The sequence below is a fragment of the Syngnathus leptorhynchus genome, chromosome 15 (assembly GCF_054491065.1).
Source record: "Syngnathus leptorhynchus isolate UIUO chromosome 15, UIUO_Slep, whole genome shotgun sequence".
Classification (NCBI taxonomy): Eukaryota; Metazoa; Chordata; class Actinopteri; order Syngnathiformes; family Syngnathidae; genus Syngnathus; species Syngnathus leptorhynchus.
Window position 1 is genome coordinate 6,422,305 of NC_141209.1, and position 20,230 is coordinate 6,442,534.

At 42.0% G+C, this 20,230-nt stretch overlaps 1 protein-coding gene and 1 long non-coding RNA gene across 4 annotated transcripts in view; one reads left to right on the forward strand and one right to left on the reverse strand.

Moving 5' to 3' along the window:
• The window catches only part of LOC147045369 (uncharacterized), a 29,032-nt gene extending 12,035 nt beyond the window's left edge, over positions 1-16,997 (forward strand). The window contains exons 2-3 of the long non-coding RNA XR_015068271.1: positions 12,750-12,969; positions 16,917-16,997. This is a non-coding gene — a long non-coding RNA (uncharacterized LOC147045369). The remainder of the gene's footprint in view (positions 1-12,749; positions 12,970-16,916) is intronic.
• LOC147045370 (ryanodine receptor 3-like) overlaps positions 1-20,230 on the reverse strand; it is a 54,707-nt gene that overhangs the window by 10,847 nt on the left and 23,630 nt on the right. For 2 of the 3 annotated variants that reach the window (XM_085931064.1, XM_085931065.1), the window contains 47 exons: positions 20,071-20,218; positions 19,710-19,912; positions 19,177-19,351; positions 18,829-19,037; positions 18,549-18,748; positions 18,370-18,436; positions 18,143-18,303; positions 17,908-18,073; positions 17,419-17,505; positions 16,904-17,130; positions 15,977-16,784; positions 15,702-15,902; positions 15,032-15,134; positions 14,268-14,399; positions 12,701-12,974; positions 12,510-12,624; positions 11,835-11,967; positions 11,418-11,521; positions 11,126-11,261; positions 10,796-10,982; positions 10,542-10,650; positions 10,339-10,459; positions 9,585-9,754; positions 8,310-8,530; positions 8,067-8,157; positions 7,459-7,599; positions 6,415-6,569; positions 6,263-6,341; positions 5,825-5,914; positions 5,588-5,734; positions 5,432-5,494; positions 5,250-5,325; positions 5,058-5,181; positions 4,864-4,979; positions 4,720-4,787; positions 4,529-4,650; positions 4,370-4,419; positions 4,150-4,210; positions 3,276-3,514; positions 3,014-3,095; positions 2,793-2,923; positions 2,367-2,687; positions 2,044-2,284; positions 1,891-1,978; positions 1,716-1,808; positions 1,215-1,229; positions 44-214 (listed from right to left, as the gene is read on the reverse strand). In XM_085931064.1, coding sequence (XP_085787190.1) covers positions 44-214; positions 1,215-1,229; positions 1,716-1,808; positions 1,891-1,978; positions 2,044-2,284; positions 2,367-2,687; positions 2,793-2,923; positions 3,014-3,095; positions 3,276-3,514; positions 4,150-4,210; positions 4,370-4,419; positions 4,529-4,650; positions 4,720-4,787; positions 4,864-4,979; positions 5,058-5,181; positions 5,250-5,325; positions 5,432-5,494; positions 5,588-5,734; positions 5,825-5,914; positions 6,263-6,341; positions 6,415-6,569; positions 7,459-7,599; positions 8,067-8,157; positions 8,310-8,530; positions 9,585-9,754; positions 10,339-10,459; positions 10,542-10,650; positions 10,796-10,982; positions 11,126-11,261; positions 11,418-11,521; positions 11,835-11,967; positions 12,510-12,624; positions 12,701-12,974; positions 14,268-14,399; positions 15,032-15,134; positions 15,702-15,902; positions 15,977-16,784; positions 16,904-17,130; positions 17,419-17,505; positions 17,908-18,073; positions 18,143-18,303; positions 18,370-18,436; positions 18,549-18,748; positions 18,829-19,037; positions 19,177-19,351; positions 19,710-19,912; positions 20,071-20,218 — 7,221 coding nt within the window. Of the gene's footprint in view, positions 1-43; positions 215-1,214; positions 1,230-1,715; positions 1,809-1,890; positions 1,979-2,043; positions 2,285-2,366; positions 2,688-2,792; positions 2,924-3,013; positions 3,096-3,275; positions 3,515-4,149; positions 4,211-4,369; positions 4,420-4,528; positions 4,651-4,719; positions 4,788-4,863; positions 4,980-5,057; positions 5,182-5,249; positions 5,326-5,431; positions 5,495-5,587; positions 5,735-5,824; positions 5,915-6,262; positions 6,342-6,414; positions 6,570-7,458; positions 7,600-8,066; positions 8,158-8,309; positions 8,531-9,584; positions 9,755-10,338; positions 10,460-10,541; positions 10,651-10,795; positions 10,983-11,125; positions 11,262-11,417; positions 11,522-11,834; positions 11,968-12,509; positions 12,625-12,700; positions 12,975-14,267; positions 14,400-15,031; positions 15,135-15,701; positions 15,903-15,976; positions 16,785-16,903; positions 17,131-17,418; positions 17,506-17,907; positions 18,074-18,142; positions 18,304-18,369; positions 18,437-18,548; positions 18,749-18,828; positions 19,038-19,176; positions 19,352-19,709; positions 19,913-20,070; positions 20,219-20,230 lie in introns of those variants that run through there. The other variant, XM_085931063.1, reaches the window with a different exon arrangement.

The window sequence follows — 20,230 nt, forward strand, 5'->3', positions numbered from 1 at the left end:
CAAATTTGATGACACTTGTCCTACAAGCGGATTTTAGTCTGACCAGCAGATAGCGCGTCTTGGCCAATGAGATGAGCTCCTGGTCCCCCGGGGTGCACATGTTGAGGCCGATTGGAAGCATCTTCTTCAGAGCAGCCACGATCAGTGATGTCTGGATGGAGTAGAACTCACCGCGTCTTTTCTTGTGTTTTCTCTCCTGGTCTTGTCCCCCAGACTGAAAATATACAATGGTTCAACACAGCAGTCAAAATAACAAAAAGAGAAAAGCGTTCATAAAATTGTCTAAGGAACTATTTTCCCCGTAAATCAAACCTTTAAATCCCGTTATATCATCTTATAGCGTTCTCAGACTGGATTACTAGAAAAGCAAGACTACATTGTTTTTCCAGCCCTGGCAGAATCAATGAAATCACATGCTTCACTGAAGCGTAACATCTCACAACTGCTAACCAACAGGCTGTCGCTATTCAAAAAGACGTTTGCCTGGGAAATAAAATAGCTGGGAAGAAAAAAAAAAAAAAAAAAGAAATTCAGCTGAACTGAAGCAGACGACTCTCTAAAAACAAAACTGTACTGTACATGTACATACACACATTTGTTGGTAGACAATTATTGGTACCTTTCTATTCATGAAAGGGAAAAAAAACAGTGATCGCAGACATAACTTGGATCTGACAAAAGTCATAACAAATAAACATTTAACATCAATGTTGGATTTATTTTATTTATTGTTTTATTTATTTATCCATCATTTATTTATTTATTTATTTATTTAGCCACCCCTCTATTTATTTATTTATTTATTTATTTGCTTTCATTAACAAAGAGGTACCAACATTTTTGTCCACCTGTACTCTATATTCACATTGACATAAATACACACACATACATACATAATACGTCTCACCACAAATATACACACTAGAGGAAACTATTCTCCAATACAGTACACCACAATCTATCAAACAATGCACATTTGGCTACAAAGAGTCCGGACATCATAATTTTACCCCTGAAGACAAAAGAAGAAAAAAAAAAAAGGAAATTCACAATGCCACAACATTAATGAAAGCAGCAGAAGACACACATAAGATATGGGACATAATAAAAAGACTTGACTATAAATTACAAGGTACAGAGGCACAATGCTCTATTGGCCTTTCAGCTTAATGAGCCAATAAGCTGTCATGTAAACATGCGCTGCATCACTCTACCTTTTCCTTAAAGGACTGTACGAGACAGAGAGAGAGAGAGAGAGAGAGAGGAAGGAGAAAAGACAGGCAGATAGCGGATAAGGATGACAGTTAATGAAGGTGCACCACTTGTGTGCAGGAATATTTGTTTCTGATGGATGAGGGTTAGTTGCATTCATATGTAAAAGCAAACACACATTTACATACTGTTAGAATGTTCTTTGTTGCCATGATTTCTATGAATTTTTCCTGTTTGATTCAGAAGCTTTTGAAGGAGCGCGGTTTGGCTAATGTGTAAACAAGAGTATTTCCACGTGCATGGATGCAAAGACAACTCAAGGGATTAGGTCTAAATCACTGTGGAGGCTTTACAGTGGAAAAGCCTAATTAGAGAGACAAATGAAGGAACGGTTTTCGAAAAAGGACCACTGTTCCAAACAGATGCACCTTAGAAAAAAGATAAGACCCTTCTCTCATCAATACATGATACAAAACAGTACTAATATACTCTGGAAAACCAACCTTTGACATCTTGGTTTTATTGTCTCCAGTCAAGAAGGAGAGGTTGTTGATTTCATTCTGGACCACAAAGTTCTGCTCTTCTCGCTTGAAATTCTGTGGAGAAAAAAATCAAAGATGATGAATCTGTGAAGGAATCTACGTTCAGTCACTACTGTGTAGATTGCGGATATCTTACATGTGACTTGCACCAGAGGATAAAAATTTCAGCAACCATCTTGAAAAGCTCATTTGAGTCAGCATCCGGTTCTTTCAGCCATCTGGACCTGCAGCAGAGGAACATTTGACTCTGACCTTGCACACTTACAAAGCTCCATCATCCTGAGCGAACCTGTTGTTGTCCACATAGCGTATGAGCATTGGGTAAAAGGCATAAAGGTCCCGGCAGAGCACGGCAAACTCATCCAGGATGAGCAACTCGGCCTCCTGTGTGTCTCCTTTGCTGTCTGCCTTCAACAGCTCCTCCTCGGCCACAACCTTCACCGTCTTCTTCTTCAGCTTCTCCAATGTGGGCAGGTAGTGACTCTTTAGCAGGGTAGTGCGAGCTTTGCTGATGATGGGCTGCACGTACACTGGAATCGTAAAGTAGTATTTAAATAAGCGTTTGCTGTACTCAGAATTGTATTATTTTGTTTGCCAATGCAGTTTGCCCACCTGCAATTCTTTTCATCCACGAGGCCTCATCAATGCCCAGATTGTTGTTGAGGATTTTCAGGATGTTGCCCAGAATGAGGCTGAGGTGCTCTGAGGTGACGGTGGAACACGTGTTGCTACCACCAGCTGGCTGGTTCTCGGGCCCCCTCTCCCACCAGTAGGAGAGGTAGTTACAAAGCATGGGCAAGACCACCTCAATCACATGGGGCATCTCAGTGTACCGCGCTCCAGATTCAGCCATGTCGTTGATGTCCTTTATGAGCCCGTCCAGCCGGGGCATCCCGGGACACATTTGTTCAACTGAGTCCGGAATGCCGAGGACTAAAGACACCAGTGTGGATTATATGTTCAATTAAAAAGCTTCAGAAAGCACTACAGGAGAATCACAGCAGATTGGGCACCTTGGTAGGACGCCGTGTAACTTACTGGCTCGTTCACGGCCACTCTTTGTGGCAAAGACTGAGAAGGGGTTGTATATGTTGAGCATCGGCTCTAGGAAAGCCACCGGCATGGCCCCCGCTAAGGTGGCCAGACAATGGCCAAGCGCTGGCAGCTGTCTGAGGGACACAGAGAAGGTCAAGGCATGAAATTACGATGACTTAACTCCAGCGTTCATAGAGGAACCTCACAATCAAGCATGTGCATACCTTTCCACATAGATGTTTTTGCCGGTACCCAGAGCGTAGAGGCTGGTCAGGATCCGATAGCAGGACACTTGGACATCATCCACTGGAATAGCAAAGAAGGAAACAAGATGACCTGAATCATGTTACGTTAGATGAATTGGCCTATATTGAACCAAACACTTCCTAGTGTTGGCAGAGTATTCATGTTTTCAAGGATATGGATCGATTGAATGTCATGCTTCAGAATTCTCAAAGTGATGATGTAATAGCTGTGAGAACTTACAAAGCAGGTCTATGCCAAAGTGATGTTGCGTGATGTGCTCGAACAGAGCGGTCAGAATGGGGAGTAGAGCCACCGTGGTGTAGTTGATGTTCTGCGATACGCCTTTCATCTGCGAGCGCGAATGAGTGAACTTCCCCAGTTTCAGGTTCTCGAACGTCCTCTCCAGGTCCTCGGCGGCATTCTCAAAGAACGTCCTGAGCCCGACCCTCACCAATTCGGAACCCGACTTCATCACCGTCCTGCCGTAGTAGAAAATGCTCAACACTCAGAGAGACAGTAATTAGGTAATGAACACGGCATAACCCTCGGCATGCGCTTCATAAAATACGAGGCATACACCCCCGCAGGAATGATTTATTCAATTATTACATAATTATTTTACTTTCATTAAATCCAAGGTGACTTTGCGAGTGTCCGAGTACGGAAACACTGTATGCAAAGCATTATTATAATTAGTTTGTCTATTTTCAGCATTTCATAATTCATAACCTACTAGCTAAACAAATAACAAGGCTCTGATGTGTCCCAGTAGAAAGGAGAAATGAAAGGCAAGACACAAGATGGCCTTCATTACTTGTGAGCTGCATTAACAAGCAGCACATTGGAAGCCTCGGGCATCATATGCCGCATACAACTTGTTTGTTTAATTAAATGCCAAAGGACGCACTTTGCTAATGACAGCGATTCCCCACAAGACATTTCGGCAAAAAAAAAAAACACTTGGCGACAAATATGTTTTAATCAAGATACAACACAAATTATTTGAAGCTGTAGTTGAAGCAGGTTTTAACAGGTCTTCATTTGACAAAGTGCTTTTGTTGATATGTCAGTAATGTTCTTATTATTAGTATTATTTTGTCATGTGTACACCCACCTGGTATCCAGCGTGTGTGCCAGGATGTGCAAGCAGCTCACCATGGTGGTTGAGTCACTTCCTAGGAAGAACAACAAACTTTTTTGTTCCTACAAAATTATAATCTAAAGCTTTGTCAATCATATTTACTGTAGTCTTTTGTCAATATTTAAAATGAGATTTCTAATTAGTAACAACCCTAAAAGTTGAGAAATAGTGATTTTCATGTTTAGCAGCTTACCAAAGAGAGAGATCCTATGTCTGACAAGAGCTGCCAGTTTACAAAATAAGCTGGATGCGTAAAAGTTAGAAAAGGGAAGAAATTGGGAAATGAGTAAACAGCAGGAGGAAAGAATGTAAAATTTGTTGTCATGCGGTGGTGCGAAGGCAAAGCGATGACCTGGTGACCATTTCTTTCTCCTTGTTGGAGGCATAACCGCTGCTGCTCAGGTTCTGGTTGGGTGATGATAGGAAGTAGAGGGAGTGATTCTTGAAGTATTGATCAATGAGCGGGAGGAGAACCTAATGAGGCGCAACAAAGGTTACAATTTTACAGTTATGAGATATTCATGACACTGTACACAATCTTACTTTGGCAAAAAACTTGATTTCTTGCTCATGAGGTGACCTGTCTGTTTTGCCGCTGACAGCCATGGCCTCTGGATTCAAGGAATAATATTCCAATTAGAATGGAAGAAAACAATTTTAATAGTCACATCTGTTCCATTTCCATACCAAGGTGAGAGATGAATTCCTGGGCGGAGTCAACATACTTGAGCAGCTTCCTGAGGAACTTGTAAGCAAATCTTTTCTCCATGGAGGAGGAGTCCTGATCCAAGTCCCTCAGACCTCTGCAACGCAACATAGTACACAATGATCACTGACCAGCAGCTCCTCAAGGAACCTGCCTTAGTCCCGTTTGGGTCTACCTTGTGATATGGTAACCGCTGATCTGTAGGAAGCGGAAGAGATCCTGAGCCTTTTCTCGATCACGAGCCTTCTCCTTGGCTGTCAGCGTCTCATACGGCACCAGCAAAGGGTGCGTAGCGCCGCCTAAAAATGTGTCCAATTAGCCATTCCCAAAAATAATACATCTGGACAATGAAAAGTTATTGCATCACCTCTACTTCCAAGGTCACTTTTTTTTCTTTTGGCCCAGATGTTATGGTAATTTTCAGCCACCACCTCCACCATCCCCTTGGACCAAAGACAAAGAAAGCAAACGTGTGCCTCAATACCAATCAGAATTTGGTGAATTGTGTGAATGTGAATAAAACAAAGGAATAATTGGGTAGTGACTCACTTGCAACTCTCTGGATAGGATCACATTGCTTGTGTCTATTGGACTGGGATTAAAACCGTTTGCCTGAAAATGTCAGAAGACGGTGAAATGGTGAAATGATTCTCTTGGTATTCATTCGTTCATTCGTTTCGAGTATGTACAATTTTTCCATCATACCTGTGAGACCTGAGATATCTTTCGTACTTTTTCATTCTCCCTCTGATGAGACATGCTCTCTCCGTCTCTGGCCCGGTCAATGCTCCAGCCCATAGCCAGCATACTCTTCAATGACTCCCTGATTGGCCATCTGTAAATGTCTTTCTCCTTCACATCAAGAGCCAACAGAATGAAAGAAACAAGAATCACCTCGTTTCTTCCAATTTGGACAGAAATTCAACTTGTGATTTTCCATACCTTCTCTGTCAGAGCTTTGTATGTCCTCAGCTGTGGGTGAATTCTCGCCTTCTCATCCACACAGTCTCCATATTTCCAACCAAGTAGCACCTGGAGAACAATAGCAGTGTATTGTGATGGATAAGGCAGCTTCTTTATTGTTCCTCAATATCCTCCGCACACACTTTGGGATTTTGCTTTATGTGGCTGTTTGTTTTCACAGATGCAACAATGAATCATGTGGCATATTAAAAGATTGCACAATTGCCCTTCTGTACAAAAACAAGCGAGCTTACTGTCATGAGAATAAAGGTCTCACAATAGTCCTTTTTTCTGCAACCGCTAGTCGAGCATAATTTATTGCGGTGAGGATGTAAAAAAAATAAAAATAAGAGCAGAAGTCATGTTGTGGCTTCGGTATGCATGATTAAAGTTTGAGGACGATCGCTTTGGCCTTACCTTCTCCACTGACCATTTCTCGTGAGAATGTTCCGCGTACTTGTTGACAAAGTGTTCAAGCTTCTCTGGGAGGGCAATGCTGAAAAATGACAAAGGTCTGCTTATCTTTTTTGTCCCACAAGCATGAACTGTGTCGGTCCATTGTGGCGTACTTTGCAGTTGTGATAGGTTTGGGTTCAAAGTTGCCATGAGTATTTACTGAAACTATTTCCGCAACAATGGCGGCATCCACATAATCAGGTGGCAAAGCTCCAGCGATGGCACTGAGGCAGGGCATTGCCATCTTGAACAGCTCTGGATCATATTTCTACTCAAAAGGGAGAAAAAAATGAAGCAAGTCATTCATTATTTGCGCCTCAACTTGGGAGGCGAATGAAAAACAACAAGACAAAGAAGAAACTGTAGAAGAGACGTTAATGATGAATTAGTTTAAGAGCTGAAGCACTAGCATGCTTAGGGCACTGGATCAATAACAGCCATTCTGATATTGATGGGTTTTTTTTAGGCTGGCACTCTAGATAGACTCTTTTCATGAGCATGCATTTTGATAAATGTGCTGAGTCCAGACATTTGCAATACCTCAAGGTATCAATGCCAAGATGATTCTTCTGACAAATTTCTAATCATATCTCCTTCTGATGAAATTGAAATGAAATATCCTCCTGGTTCCCTAGACTCCCTTTAGAATATTGACTCCCTATAGTTCTTAAATTCCCGGCTGCTCAGTATATTCACATCTTAGCCAAGCCTACTGCATGAATCCATTTTAAGGGACTTCCTATGTCTGTCCCAATTATATGCATAGGGGGGGTAATCTGTTTACGACTCCGACCGCAATCCTTGGCGGCGTTTGCCCTCTCTCAGCTTGTTTAGCAGGCAGACTTTTTCATTTGACCTATTACATTACATCAAAACAGAAGCAGCGGGAAGCTAGGAGCAAACTGGAGCCTTGCCGAGCAGGAAAATCTGCATTTCAAAACATAAATTTAAATTGTATAGCTATAAAATTGTAAATCTACTTGTGATTCACATGGTGTTGTAATTGGTTGTAACTGTCACAATTATATCTTTGAGAGGAACAAGAGAAAATAATGTTTGACACACTGATTGGTTGTTAAATGTCTGGGCGTTGTTTGAGGTTTGTTGTTGCTGTGTTGGTGGACTTGGTGTCTTTGTAAATGGACAAGATGCCTCACCCTCTGGGATAATGACTCAAACACTCCCCAAAAGATCTTCTTGGTAAGCTGGAGTTCATCCTCAGAGGCTGTGCCGTAGCTGCCCCAGCCTGATGGAAGGCAGTAGTACTTCCAGTTTTGCTCATAGTGATTGGTTAGCAGCTGGAGGACAAACAAGGTTGAAAGGTCACTTCATGTGAGAACTTCAAATAGAAATTTTCCACCTCATTCTTTTAGAACACAAACGATAAGATTTAAGAAGGTTGTAAAAATGCACAGTAGCGACATCTCAGGCTCAGCACAAATTTGTTCCAAAGGTGTCAACGTAAAAGTGTGTCACCTATTTCATAGGCCAGTCACATCTTACCACACTTGTACTTTTTTTTTCCCTTGCTGGTGGCTGAGTGGAGCCAACAAGCATATAATCACAAAATCTACTCCTTTATCCACATGTTCGTCCTTCGTTCTTCTACACTTTCAGTTTCACACAGAGGTGTGAGAACTGGTGAATAATCGTAGTCGCACGACATTCCGAGGTATGCATATGAGGCAACAGGGAGTAATGCGATAAGATATTAAAACTAAAACAAAACAGTATAGAAGTAAAAAAAAAAAAAAGTGTTGGCCACCCTGAGAGGCATCTTGCAGTATTCAGTCAGCAAGGGTACGTCAAAGACAAGGCGATGCAGAAGCTGCTGCAGCATTGAAGGGCGAAGGTGCCTGCAGAAAAAAAGGTGGGAAAGAGATAAGAGTGCCCTCCCCGAGCTGATTTGAACCACCGTCACTGACTTCCCGAGACAAGCCAGATCCGATTTATTGTTAATCTCAACCCCTGTTGACGCAGATAAATGTGCTTTTTGTGCTCTCCTCACTTGCAGACAGCTAGCAGGCACTCCTCAATGGCATCTCTCTGGGCTTTGGTGAGGGAGCGACCCTTGGAGAGGCGGTAGATGGTGTGCAGGATGGAATCGATGAGTGTGGCGTGGTGTTCAGTGCCGGCAAAGAGGGGAGCGCAGCGGGTGAGGAGGGGGAGCATGGCTGAGCCGATATAACGGTTCATGGCCAACGCTGTCTCGGTGGTGCACAGACCCTCCTGCGGGGAGTGGAGGAAAATTACATTTTGATAGCTCATGAATCCATGAATGATAATCGGTTCAGCTGTGAGATTTAGAGTCTAACCAAATGGCAAATAGTTTTTCTACTTTAGTTCCTTTCATTTAATGTCTACTCTGATCAGTGTCACATGGAAGTTTATATGTAGCTTCTGTGTGATGCTATTCCTACAAAAATATCTTCACATTTATTGTATGGATTAAGTAAAATCGAATAATATTCCGAGATTCTGTAATAGTCATTATCAAAATTGGATCTTTTGCTAAATTAATCTTCCCGCCTTTATGTATACCTTTGTTCTTTCTTACTCTAAAATGAACAATTATTTAGGATGTTTTCCACTCTGCCTACATTCTTCAGCATAATTTCACCTCGACCTGAAGAACGATTTTGTGAAGCTAAAACAATGGTTAGCAGAATGCGCTAAAAGGAGAAGGCTGCTATTATGATGACAGATAATGGGTGATCACACATGCAGCTGAGATCCAATTAGAATTGAGTATCTGCTGATGTGAAAGGTGTTGAGTTTAAAGGGACACCAGAGATAACAGCTTAATGACTTATTTTTACTGTCACATCAGCCGCAGACATTGCCAGCTATGCAAAAAAAAAAGACTAATTCATCTCCTCCACCACGAATTGGATGCTGATAACCTGTTTAAAATTTAATATTCAACACACAGGAACTCTAGCTCTCTTTATGGAAAGTCTCTGGAAAGTAGAGAAATACTTTCTCTGGAATCATTTTGTTTTATTTTGTTGAGGTGATGAAATATGACTTCATCAAAACGTTTGTGTAATAAGTGATTAAAAATAAGAACAATTAATAGTAAACGGAAATTGCGACTGCTTACTTGAATAAAACTTTTTTGGTCCGCAAAATGTTAAAATTGCTATAAAGTAACGATGGAAAATGAAGCTTCAAATTTGCTTTATGAACCAGTTGTTGTAAATACAATTAATTCATGAAGCACATTTGAAGCTTCATTTTCCCATCACTACTACAAGGCCACTCTAGCCACACTTCTACCTACTGTATCTAGCGAGTTTGCAGCCCTCAAGTCAGGAAGGAAGCCAACTTCAAGAAGGTGAAGCAAAAAGCTCTGGTCCTCAATCCCATACACTCGGTCCAGGAACAGCACCATGGGGGCCTTGTGGTCCGGACAAAAGCAGGCTGACATATCAGGTTCTGTCACTGAGCCATCTGAGAGAGACACAGAAAAGGATATTATGTGTCTTATTTGGATTTAAGATCCCTGAAGATGAACAAAGTAGATTCAAGAGTGAAGGCTGGATAGTCGACGAGACAAGTGTCTCAATACTTTTGTCTCTATCGTCAATTTGTTTACTCAGCAAATGAGACTTGTCTGTCTTTTCCATTGCTTTGCTGACAGCGCTCACAGCGGCATAAGAGCCACGTCTTGCCATGCGTATGCAGATCAATCAATAGAGCAAGACAGCTCGCCGTACAAGTGATCTGGCTTACTCAGAGCTGTGGGAGTGCACAGAAAAGCGCTTGGCTGATTAAAAAGGCATGAGCAGTAAAATGAAATCAATAACCTTCCGCCCTGTTCTAATTGTTCAAGCTTTTGTAACCATTGTTAGACGAGGCTCCCCGTTGTAATATGCAAATTTAATTCATACTGTTTAATATCATCTAATAGCTAAAGTGCTACGTTTGATATTTGACAGTTTGTGAAATCACTTTGTTTTGTCTTAAACAGTTGGAGTCATAAAATTAGCTCTCTGTGGTGAAATGTAGATTGGAAAAGCAGGGACAGGGTATACCTTTATTAACGATAGGTGTTTTCAGAGGTATGCTGATGATTCCCACCAGGTCCTCAGTGGGCACCAGGGAACGCAAAATAGCACGGATACGGAGAGCTTCGCCTTTCCCTTTGTTGATGAGCTGCAGATAGCAAAAGTCAATTTATTTTAATGCAAAAAACAACAACAAAAAAAGACTTAAGTGTGATTGGGGGCAAGCTCACATGCATTTCTGGGGCACAACGTCCCAACAGGTCAATGAGTGCTGAGTAGAAGGACATGATGGCATTGCCCATATGGACCACTTCCTCTTCATCATCGCCATCAGCGGATCTATAGGTTGGGGGTTGCAAACAAACAGAAGGATGACTTTCTTTAAGAGCCAAACAAAATAAGGAGGAATATTCAAGGGGAAAGGGATGAGTGGCAAAATCCTCTGTATTGATTCAATAAGCTTTGCTTGATTTGTAGGGCTCACACATCACAGCTGACTCCCTGCACAGAACCAGGCAGATCCAAAGCCGGCGTCTCGGAAATCTTGATGGCTTCTTTCATGGCTGCCAGCAGTCCGTTGCCTCCCTCCCCTCTCAGTGCAGGTCCGAAACATTCCGGGCGACGGATCAGCAGTTTGACCACCACACTGGAGTTCTCCTCCACACTTTCACCTACAACACAAATAGGTCGTTCAGAATTTGGTCATCCTTACAAAATAATTCCAAAAGACGTTTTCTTCAAGCGACACAATTTACGCTACATTTAAAATCATGTATGATATTTAACAGAGTGGAAATATCAACAGCAGTCGTACCATTAACAAAGACGGCAAAGCGCAAGAAGGAGAGGTAACGTTCTCCTTCGATTGGGTTCCAGCCAATATCTGGATAACCTTTAGCCAGAAGCATTGGACAACTCTGGAGACCGCAGCCCGCCAAATAGGTCACCACCTGCAGGTTAAAAGAAAATACAACCTTATATGCTGCATAATAGATTTCATCCAAATTCTTTCCCTGGGTTTGATTTCATTGGAAAATATACTTGGAGAGACAGCAAGTGACAGCACATGCAATAATTTTTTGTAGTGACCTTTAAAAGAGTTCTACCTTGTCCAGATCAGGTTCCTCCAGTGCGAGAGCCAGACCGTTGTTGTCCATAACTGAGGAAGCAGCCACATCGAGAGGAGTGGAGCCCCTCATAGCTGGTGAAGCTGCAACACAAAATATAATGGATACTTCAACTCAACTTATTTTTGAGTAGTACCGTATTTTCCCGACTATAAGGCGCACCTAAAAACCTAAAATAGAGAATGATTTGATTTGAATAAAAAATCTGACATGATGCATTAATGGTGCACCTTATAGTCCGGTGCAGCTTATAGTCTAAAAAACACGGTAGTTGGAAAAATTGTTTATAATTGCATGTTATGGAGGAGCGAAAAAAAAGGATAGAAGATGTTGCAGTTTTTTTATTATTGGAATAATAGTACAGTAGCTCAGCAGGTGAATTCAAATGACACCCACCAAGGCCCACGCTGCTATTTTCCAGGAGGTAACTCAGGTGATCAAACATTGCTTTCTGGTTCTGACGGCTGATGCGGCAAAAATAACACAGGAAGCGACAACAGCTGGCCACCATCTTGGGGAAGGCTATCTCCTAGAAAGTGACAAATACAAGTCAAACTGCTTTGTTCTGTGTGTTCCTATCTAAACAATATTTACCACAATCAAAACATCAATTTGATTGCCACTAAAGTATTTAATGTTTACTGTTGTGAATATTGTTGATAGTGCTGTAGAACTCCACCAAAGTTGTATTTATCTTATTTAGCTACACGAGAGAGATAACAGCAGTTCCACACCACAGTACACAATAAATATGCCATGACATTAATAACTCACTGATTATCTTAATCAAATTTGCAGAATCTTATCTTTGTGCATGGGAGCCTCAACCACTTGACTGCACTAATGTCTTAATTCTTCGCATATATTGAATCATAATGAACAGCAGACTTCATAATAACTTTGCAAGGTAAATTCTGCCAATTTTCCACTTTCAAGCTGGAGCCCATCGAATCCTAATTAATGCTCACAAAGAAATGAAAAGTATGTCAGAGCACAGAGATGATTATTTCTACAGTTCTGCTGCGATTAAATCGCTTAGGGCCTCTTTAATGAGCAAACAAGGTCTCAAACCTGTGATTTGTCCCCTCCAAGCACATTGACCATGACCTCCATGACAGTCTCATGCATGCCCAGAATTCTCATTAGATTGGGATGTTGATAGAACACCTTATTATTCATGATGTCACTGGAGGAGAAAAGAAATAAGACCACAGGTATAAAGTGTGACTATAGCCGATCAACTCAGGCAAAGTTTCACCCACCCAAGTCCATCGATCATGAGCTTTTCCTCCTCTTTCCCCATCCGAACAGAAAGCAGCGATCTGATCTGGCCCAAAGAAGCCAAGAGCCTAATGGTATCATGGACCGAGGCAGCGCTAATGGTGTAAGTCTTTCTCATGGCCCTGAGCAACTCGCCGATGCTGTCGTACTGCCTCCTCAGCAGGCTGAACATCTTCCGTACCAGTTCTGGGTCTTGGATGTGACACTCCTGGGCCCAGCTGACCATGGTCTGCGAGATCAATTCCTTCAGGTTGGCTGCAAGAAATGTTATACGGGCATACATGTTGACTGATGGATGGCTAACGAGGTTATGCATAATGTACTCTGCAAAAAACACCCCAACGACCGAACTGACAATCACAGAAGCTTACAAATGCACATTTAAAACTAACAGTAAACTTTATTGCAAGAGAATTAAAGAAAAACAGCCTTGCCGGCAGCAATTCAATTCTCCCTCAGTTATTCTGCTGCCCTTCGCACACTTTCTGAAGCCTCCAGCTGCTGCTGACCTCGACATTTCTGAACTGTAGCTGCCATTGTAAACCAGTACTCTGATCAATCAGCCTTTATGCAACACGGTTTTTCACGAGCAAATGTCCACTCTACCATTTCAATCCTACCGTGCGGCTTGAGTACTACAGCGGGACGAGGAATGGTTCTAATATAAATTGTTTCCAGACACTAGTTGTCTTTGATTTAAAAAAATAATTAAATGAAAAAAATATATATATACACCCTAATATACCAAAAGGTAAAAGCCACATTTCACGATCTATGTAATAATTTAAATGAATGTCTATATAAGAGGTCATCCAAGTGCCATTTAAAATGGAAAATTAATTTCAATTTGTTCAGTTCTCCAGACACTGAGCGTGCCGTAATTGTGCTACAACAGCACATTTGGTGGAGCACAAACACAGCATGTCTTTGGCTTTAATCAGGTAAAGGATTGGATTTTATCACAAGTGCTTTGTTTTTATTCCCCTTCACAAATGGTTGAATGATGCTCTTCACTCAGGAGTCTCCATTAGCATAATGGAATTGAAAGAAATTCGAAGACAAACTCATTCCCGCCCTCTCGAGTTAGTTCACACACCTTTTCACACTTTAAGTCATCATATTTTAAGCATTATTAGTTTGGAGTTGCATTTTTATGATACGACCTCACCTTTCGATGCCCTTTACTGAAAGTAGTTTTGCCAAAGTAAAAGTTGCCAAGGTGGAACACTTTTAATGTGTTGAGCAGTTTTAATAGTTTTAGCATACTACTCAGTGGTTATTTTCTTGGATGCAGACTTTTGATTTGTTTTCTCCCATCTGGTAAAATATATGATCGTCTCTTAGCATCAACTGAAGCATAGACAGATGTATTAAATATCAAAAATTTGGCGCAGGCATTAAATTACTGCACAAGTGGAGTGTCAAATGATATTACAAGGTATTGCATCACGTCAGCAGTCAATTGGCAACAGCAACACTTCTTCCACATAATCAGAATATAATATTCTGCAAACAATTCCAAACTCCAATCAATGGATGTATACTCACACGGCGCAGCTTGTTCCTTCTGCAACGGTTGCTCTGTCTTATGAGCTTGCCCTTTGATTTTATTCACCAGAGTTAGAAGCCGGCCTTTAATGGATGTGTCCTGCTCATCCTCATCTTCCTCCATCGGGATTCCTACAAAATACAAAGGGACACAGGATTAGAAATAACATGAAAAGCTTATTGTGACAATATTTCAAGCAAAGAAAAGCCTCCTATAGGGTTGTACATGTCTAATGCAAGATGTGGAACAGTTTCTCATGCTAGTGGGTGATTCCAAGTTAATTGCTTCTCTTTGTGGAAGACGCTCATGACAGGTTGGTGTTATGCGGCCAGACCAAAACTACAATTAGGTCGGTGTACTGCGCAGGGCCCAGCGGTTCAATTATTTATCAAGACATTCTCACATGCACAGGCATTGAGCTAGACCTTCTCTCTAAGATGCAGGGACCAAGATAGCAGACAAAACAAATACTGCTCATTGATAATGGTGCAAAGCTATTGTGAGTGGAGCAATTTTGGGATACAATTGTTGGGACCTTTATTTACTTAGTAATTACAGATAGTGCCAAGATTTTATTCAAAAATGTCATGCAAAATGTGATTTTCTCTCTTGGTATGAGCACTCTACTCTTTGACTTAAAAAAAATATTCCTTCTACTATTTTTTCTAACTCAAATAGTCCAGCGTATAAGTACTTTTGCTACTGCTGGCTTTTCAGACGATTTTCTAAGAAATCCGATTTTCAACAATAATCTCCAGCTCACCACAGTGTAGCTGCAGCTGGTTGTGAAAATCATAAAGCTCCCCCTGGATAGCTGATGGACAGGGGCAGTCATCGCCAGTGCTGAAGGTCAGCAGCATGTTGATCTAAAATATAAAGACACAAAAAAAATTATCTTTCCGACTTAGTCACATCAAATTTTTGGACTGGATAATTAATTATGGTAATAATAATAATAATAATAATAATAATAAAAGCTCAAGTGTTTAATTTGGCTCTCTGACTAAATTAGGGCATTAAAAGTCATTAAAGCACAATACTCTGTATACAGCTGTGATCCCCAAGGGAGTTGTGTAAACGTGCATGTGTGTGCATGTGTGTTTTCTCACTGCTGAATTCAAGCTGTAAAAATTGTGTGGATTTAAATCGGTGAAGAGGACTTCATTTGACGGAAGGAACACACACGATAGCAACTGGACCGTGAGTTCACAATTAAAGAATTCAGTGATACAAAAAGAGCATTGGGAATTGGACTGTTGGGCAATAAATTAGTCATGTATGTGGAAAATTACATAAGTTATGTAAAATGTTGCTCATGAATCTTTTAGTCAGAGATCCAGAGAGGCTGTAGACTGTCTATGATCAGTGATATGAACATGAATGTATGTTTTATGATTTTGGTAACTCAATGGAATCTGCAATACTGGCCACACCTGTTCTTGAGGAGGTGAGCGAAACTCCTTGGTCTTCTTTGCCGTCACGGCGGCGGACATATTAAGGGCGAGCATCAGCTCGTTGTATCTGAATTTTTGGTTGTACTGTAGCTTTGAGACAAATTTGTCCGAGAAGGACACAATGGCTTCGATACGGTGTTTGAGCTCACAGTCACAGAAGTAGTGGAGTAGCTCACACATCTGTGGAGTAGACAACGGCAAGAGAAACGTTTTTGTAAATCCAAAGATTTGGTTTTATGTGTGCATGTTGTCACCTGACGTTTCACAGGTTCAGGCAGCCTTGTCTCCAGAAGTCCTTTCATTGGCTGTTTGGCTTCTTTGGCTGCCTCTTCCTCTCCTGCTTCCACGGCTTTCTCCTCATTCCCTGTTAGTCCTTCTTTGTCAATCGTACTAGTGGGTCCTTCGTCGTGTGCCTCCTTAAATACATTCGGGTCAATGAGGAGTAAGATTTTATGAACGTCCTCACTGCTGAGGACCCCCATAGTCAGCAAAGTACTGATGAGCTTCAAGATTGGCACAAATTGGTACTCAACACCTCCTCCTACAGGATCACGGATATAGTGGCCACCACCTTGGACCGCCTCGGTCAACATTGAAATTGATTTTTCTTTTAATGCATCCAGAGGGATCTGGGGACTGTACAGATGATGCTCCCGTTTGGTGTTGATGAAGCACGGAGGGGCAAAGTTAAGGCGGGGTTTGAGCGACGTACTCAGCCCCACCCCTGGTGGCGAATGGTTTTTGGAAGCATTGGAGAAGAGACGGATGGAGCGTGTCTCTGTTGTGACCGGTATGATGAATTCATCTTTCATCGTGAGTCGAGCGCCTTTGGCTGTCTCCAGATGGATACTGATGAGAAGATTGTAAAAACCTTCTCGTAACATGCCAGACAGGTATTGATTGTCTATGGTGTATAAGAGCTGGGATTGGTCCAGGTGACTGCAGAGGGCGTGAGCCACACGGGTGTTGCCCAGAGCGCAGAGGGCACAGTAGAGCTTTAAGGTGTGGTAGTGGAACTCCCGCATGTCCTCCTGCTCGGACAGTTCCATGATGTCCACACACCTTTAAATAAATACATTAGGGGACATTGATAAGGAAATTTACGATTATCGTAAAATGTATTTGTGCAACGAGAAACAACAACTTAGCGATAGTTAATAATGAATCAAATTAAAAAATACCTGTTCTCCTCAGGAATGTGAACTGCCATCATCTGCAGAGGCTCCACACACTGAACCGACCAACCGTGTCTCTCGCTGACCCTCGCCGTTTCTACTTTCAAGAAGGTATTTGGCATGCGGCTCCACAGAACCGCATTGATAGTCTGGACGTCAAGGCAAGGGGGACACTGAGGCACCGGGTTCTTATGTTCGCTCTTAAAAATGGCTGACGACAGCGGCATGGCGTTCTGTACAAGGGAGGGGGGGCACCACATTTAAGCAGTTAGAGAGACCTGTGCAAGCGGTGATAAAAACTCACTGCACTATTTCCCACTTTAGATATAAAAGTGATTTTGAACTTTATAAGCAAATGACCTTTTGAAAGTATGATGCAAATGACTCCTGTGAGTCTACTCTTTTCTGACAAGCACAAGTACCCATCTTGTTACTGCAACCTTTAGCATCTTGTGGTAGTCAAAGAAATCAACTAAATTGCAGGAGCAGCAGAATATTACATAAAGGGTCACAAATGGTACCTTAATTTTGGCCAGTTCAAACTGAAAGAGGTTAGGACTGGTTGGTTGCACAAAGACAGCAGGGAAAAGCTTGGTGTTTGGTTCCACCTGGAGCGGTGACGAAAGCACAAACTGTATCAAGAGCTCGACTTGCGCAAAAGCAGCTTAATGTGGCATCATAAAACGTCACTACTTCTTATAATGTGTGTGGGTGTGTGTGTTTGTGTATGTGTGTTATGCATCATGGACGAGCTGGTGAGGATGACTCAGCGCTGAATGACGCCACAGAACATAAGAAGATTAAACCCTTCAAAAGAGTTCTCAAAGCCTAATAGAGAAATTGTCAAATGTCTGAATTTCAACAATGCAAATGTCGTGACTATGTTAAGAAAATATGCAAAGACGGAAAGAAAGTGCTTGACAAGGTCACCAGTAGAAACTCTTGCTAGATCTGTAAACAACCACACATGGAGTGTCATACTTAGTGTCTCCAGCAATCATATTCATTACCTGATAGGATGTGGATATCTCCTTGCCGTTGACTGTGAAAGTCACCAGGCCAGTGGCGAGGTCACTGAGACACCCAATTTCCAGGTCAACATTACTGCGACTTGAGGCATGAGTAGCATTGGTCACATCGCCACCCCACACCATGTAGCAGTTACTCCTCTTGACACTATCATGATGCGCGCATCATTAATTCATCTCCACTTAAGATAAGACAAAATCTAAAAGGGGGTTTCACCTCTCATGGACTCGCCCTCGCTCATCACCCAAGGTCACGGTCACAGTTCTAGTCTTGCTGAGGGCAAAGTTGTTGCTATAATAATGGTAGTCAGGGGTAACCCATCCAACCCAAACACAAGAAGGGTCCTGACCGGCAAAGACCCTCACCGAATGGTAGTACTGAAAGGAAACGAAGAGTGTGATTGTTGTGGTAAATGAATTGAATGTTAATCAATATTTTATTACCGTTGTGATGCTGCTGTAGTCCACTCGTCTACTTTCGTCACTGTGTCGCACAGATCGCAGTGGGTATCTATCAACAACCGCATTTGAAAGATTATTAGTAAAAAAAAAGGACTGGAAACTAACTTTTTTTGTTTGTTTGTTTCCATAGGGTCGCTTTAAAAAGTTTCAAGCCCAAGCACCTGTGTTTGACTTTGAGGGTGTCGTCTTCGTGCACTCCGTTCACGTCGATAACCGGACTGATCTTGAAGAAGGAGTGAAACTCCACAGGCATACTCAGACGACAAAACACCATGTCCGTGTTGCTGTTCTGGGTGCCAAATGTCTTGTGAGTAACCTTGAGACACGGGGGGGTGTCGACCGTCCCGTCAATTCTCGTCACCTGAGAACAATCGATTGTCGTATCATCTATATACAATGACCGCTATTGTTGCTAAGAGCTATTCTGGTGTTTGGTCTTACTGCGATGTGATTGTGCTCCTTTGGCACATTGACAAACGTTGGCAGACGCTTGCTGAACCACATGGTGAGCTCTCTGTTCATGTTAACAGCGAAGGGCTCAAATCCCTCTTGAAGGCCGCACATGGTGTAATACTTAAAGGTGTTGGCATCTTTCCCGAGATTCATACGGCCCACCTGAGCTAAACCCAGGCTGCACACTGGGATGAATCCTGCAGAGCAAGCAAGGCAGTAAAGAAAGGTTAATTGAGGTCATTTACATATACAAATCCTTTATTATCTTCACCTCTATCTGCAGCTTGGGCATGTGATGGCTTCACCTAAAGATTATGCAAAAACACCGTTTCTCACCATCCTCTGTTTCAAAGTCGGTGAAGCAAAGTTCAGAGCCTTTGGTGGTGATGAGTATCTCTCCATTGAGGGTAAAGATCATGGATTTGTCTTCCATGTTGATCATACACCCGACCACATCGCCACTGTGCCAGCAGCGTCCAAACAAACGGCCACCCATATTCAGACAGTGGCCCTGTGTACATTTAGAGAAAGAACAAAAAATAGGTCAAAATGACTTACTGAAGGCCTCTTTATAAAAATAACAACTGTATTGCACATGATAGATTATTTACAAAGAGTAGGTTCCGATAAGTGAGAAGAAGGGTCTGAAACTTGCTGACTCGGAATATCGATATTACCTTTAAGCTCACATATTTAGGCATAGTGAGGAACAATCAATGATTGTTGCTCTGGCATAAATTTATAATCCCTAAAAGTTTGAAAAGCTTTTGCTGGAAAGATGTACTATTATGTCAGTACTGTTATTAAAATAAACACTTGCGCTGTTTCTTTTCCGCAGAGAAATGAAACATTATAATAAATGTGATTACCCTGAATCCGTCAAAGACAAAAGCCAGTTGATCCGTGCCGAGCTCCACGTCAGGCTTACACCCCGGTCTTGCCCAGCCAACTCTCATGTCACCTCCTGTGACAGCCTCAAATTCAAAGTACCATTTCCCGGTCTTCACCGCGTATGTCCGTTCTACTCGGAAGAATCGGATTTTGTCGATGCTGAGACGCTCAACCGTTTGTCCTGGAAGGAAAAATAACACAATTAGAGAGGTCGTTTTTAAAGTAAAAGCCATTGCATGGACAAAAGTATTGAGGCACTTGACCGATAGAGAGTAAAAATGAACATTGGTCCCTTCAACTCTTTTGTCCATTTATCCCACATTTTAAGATGTAACGTACCACCTTCTTGATCGGATGGCTCCACATTGTACCCATAACCAATCAGAGTCCGAATAGCCTCGCGTAAACTATCACGGTTTGACTTCTTGGTGCGCTCATCCAGCAGGGCGTAAGGGACCAGGCGAGGGTTACGTTTACTTTTCAGATCCTGTAAGCAGCA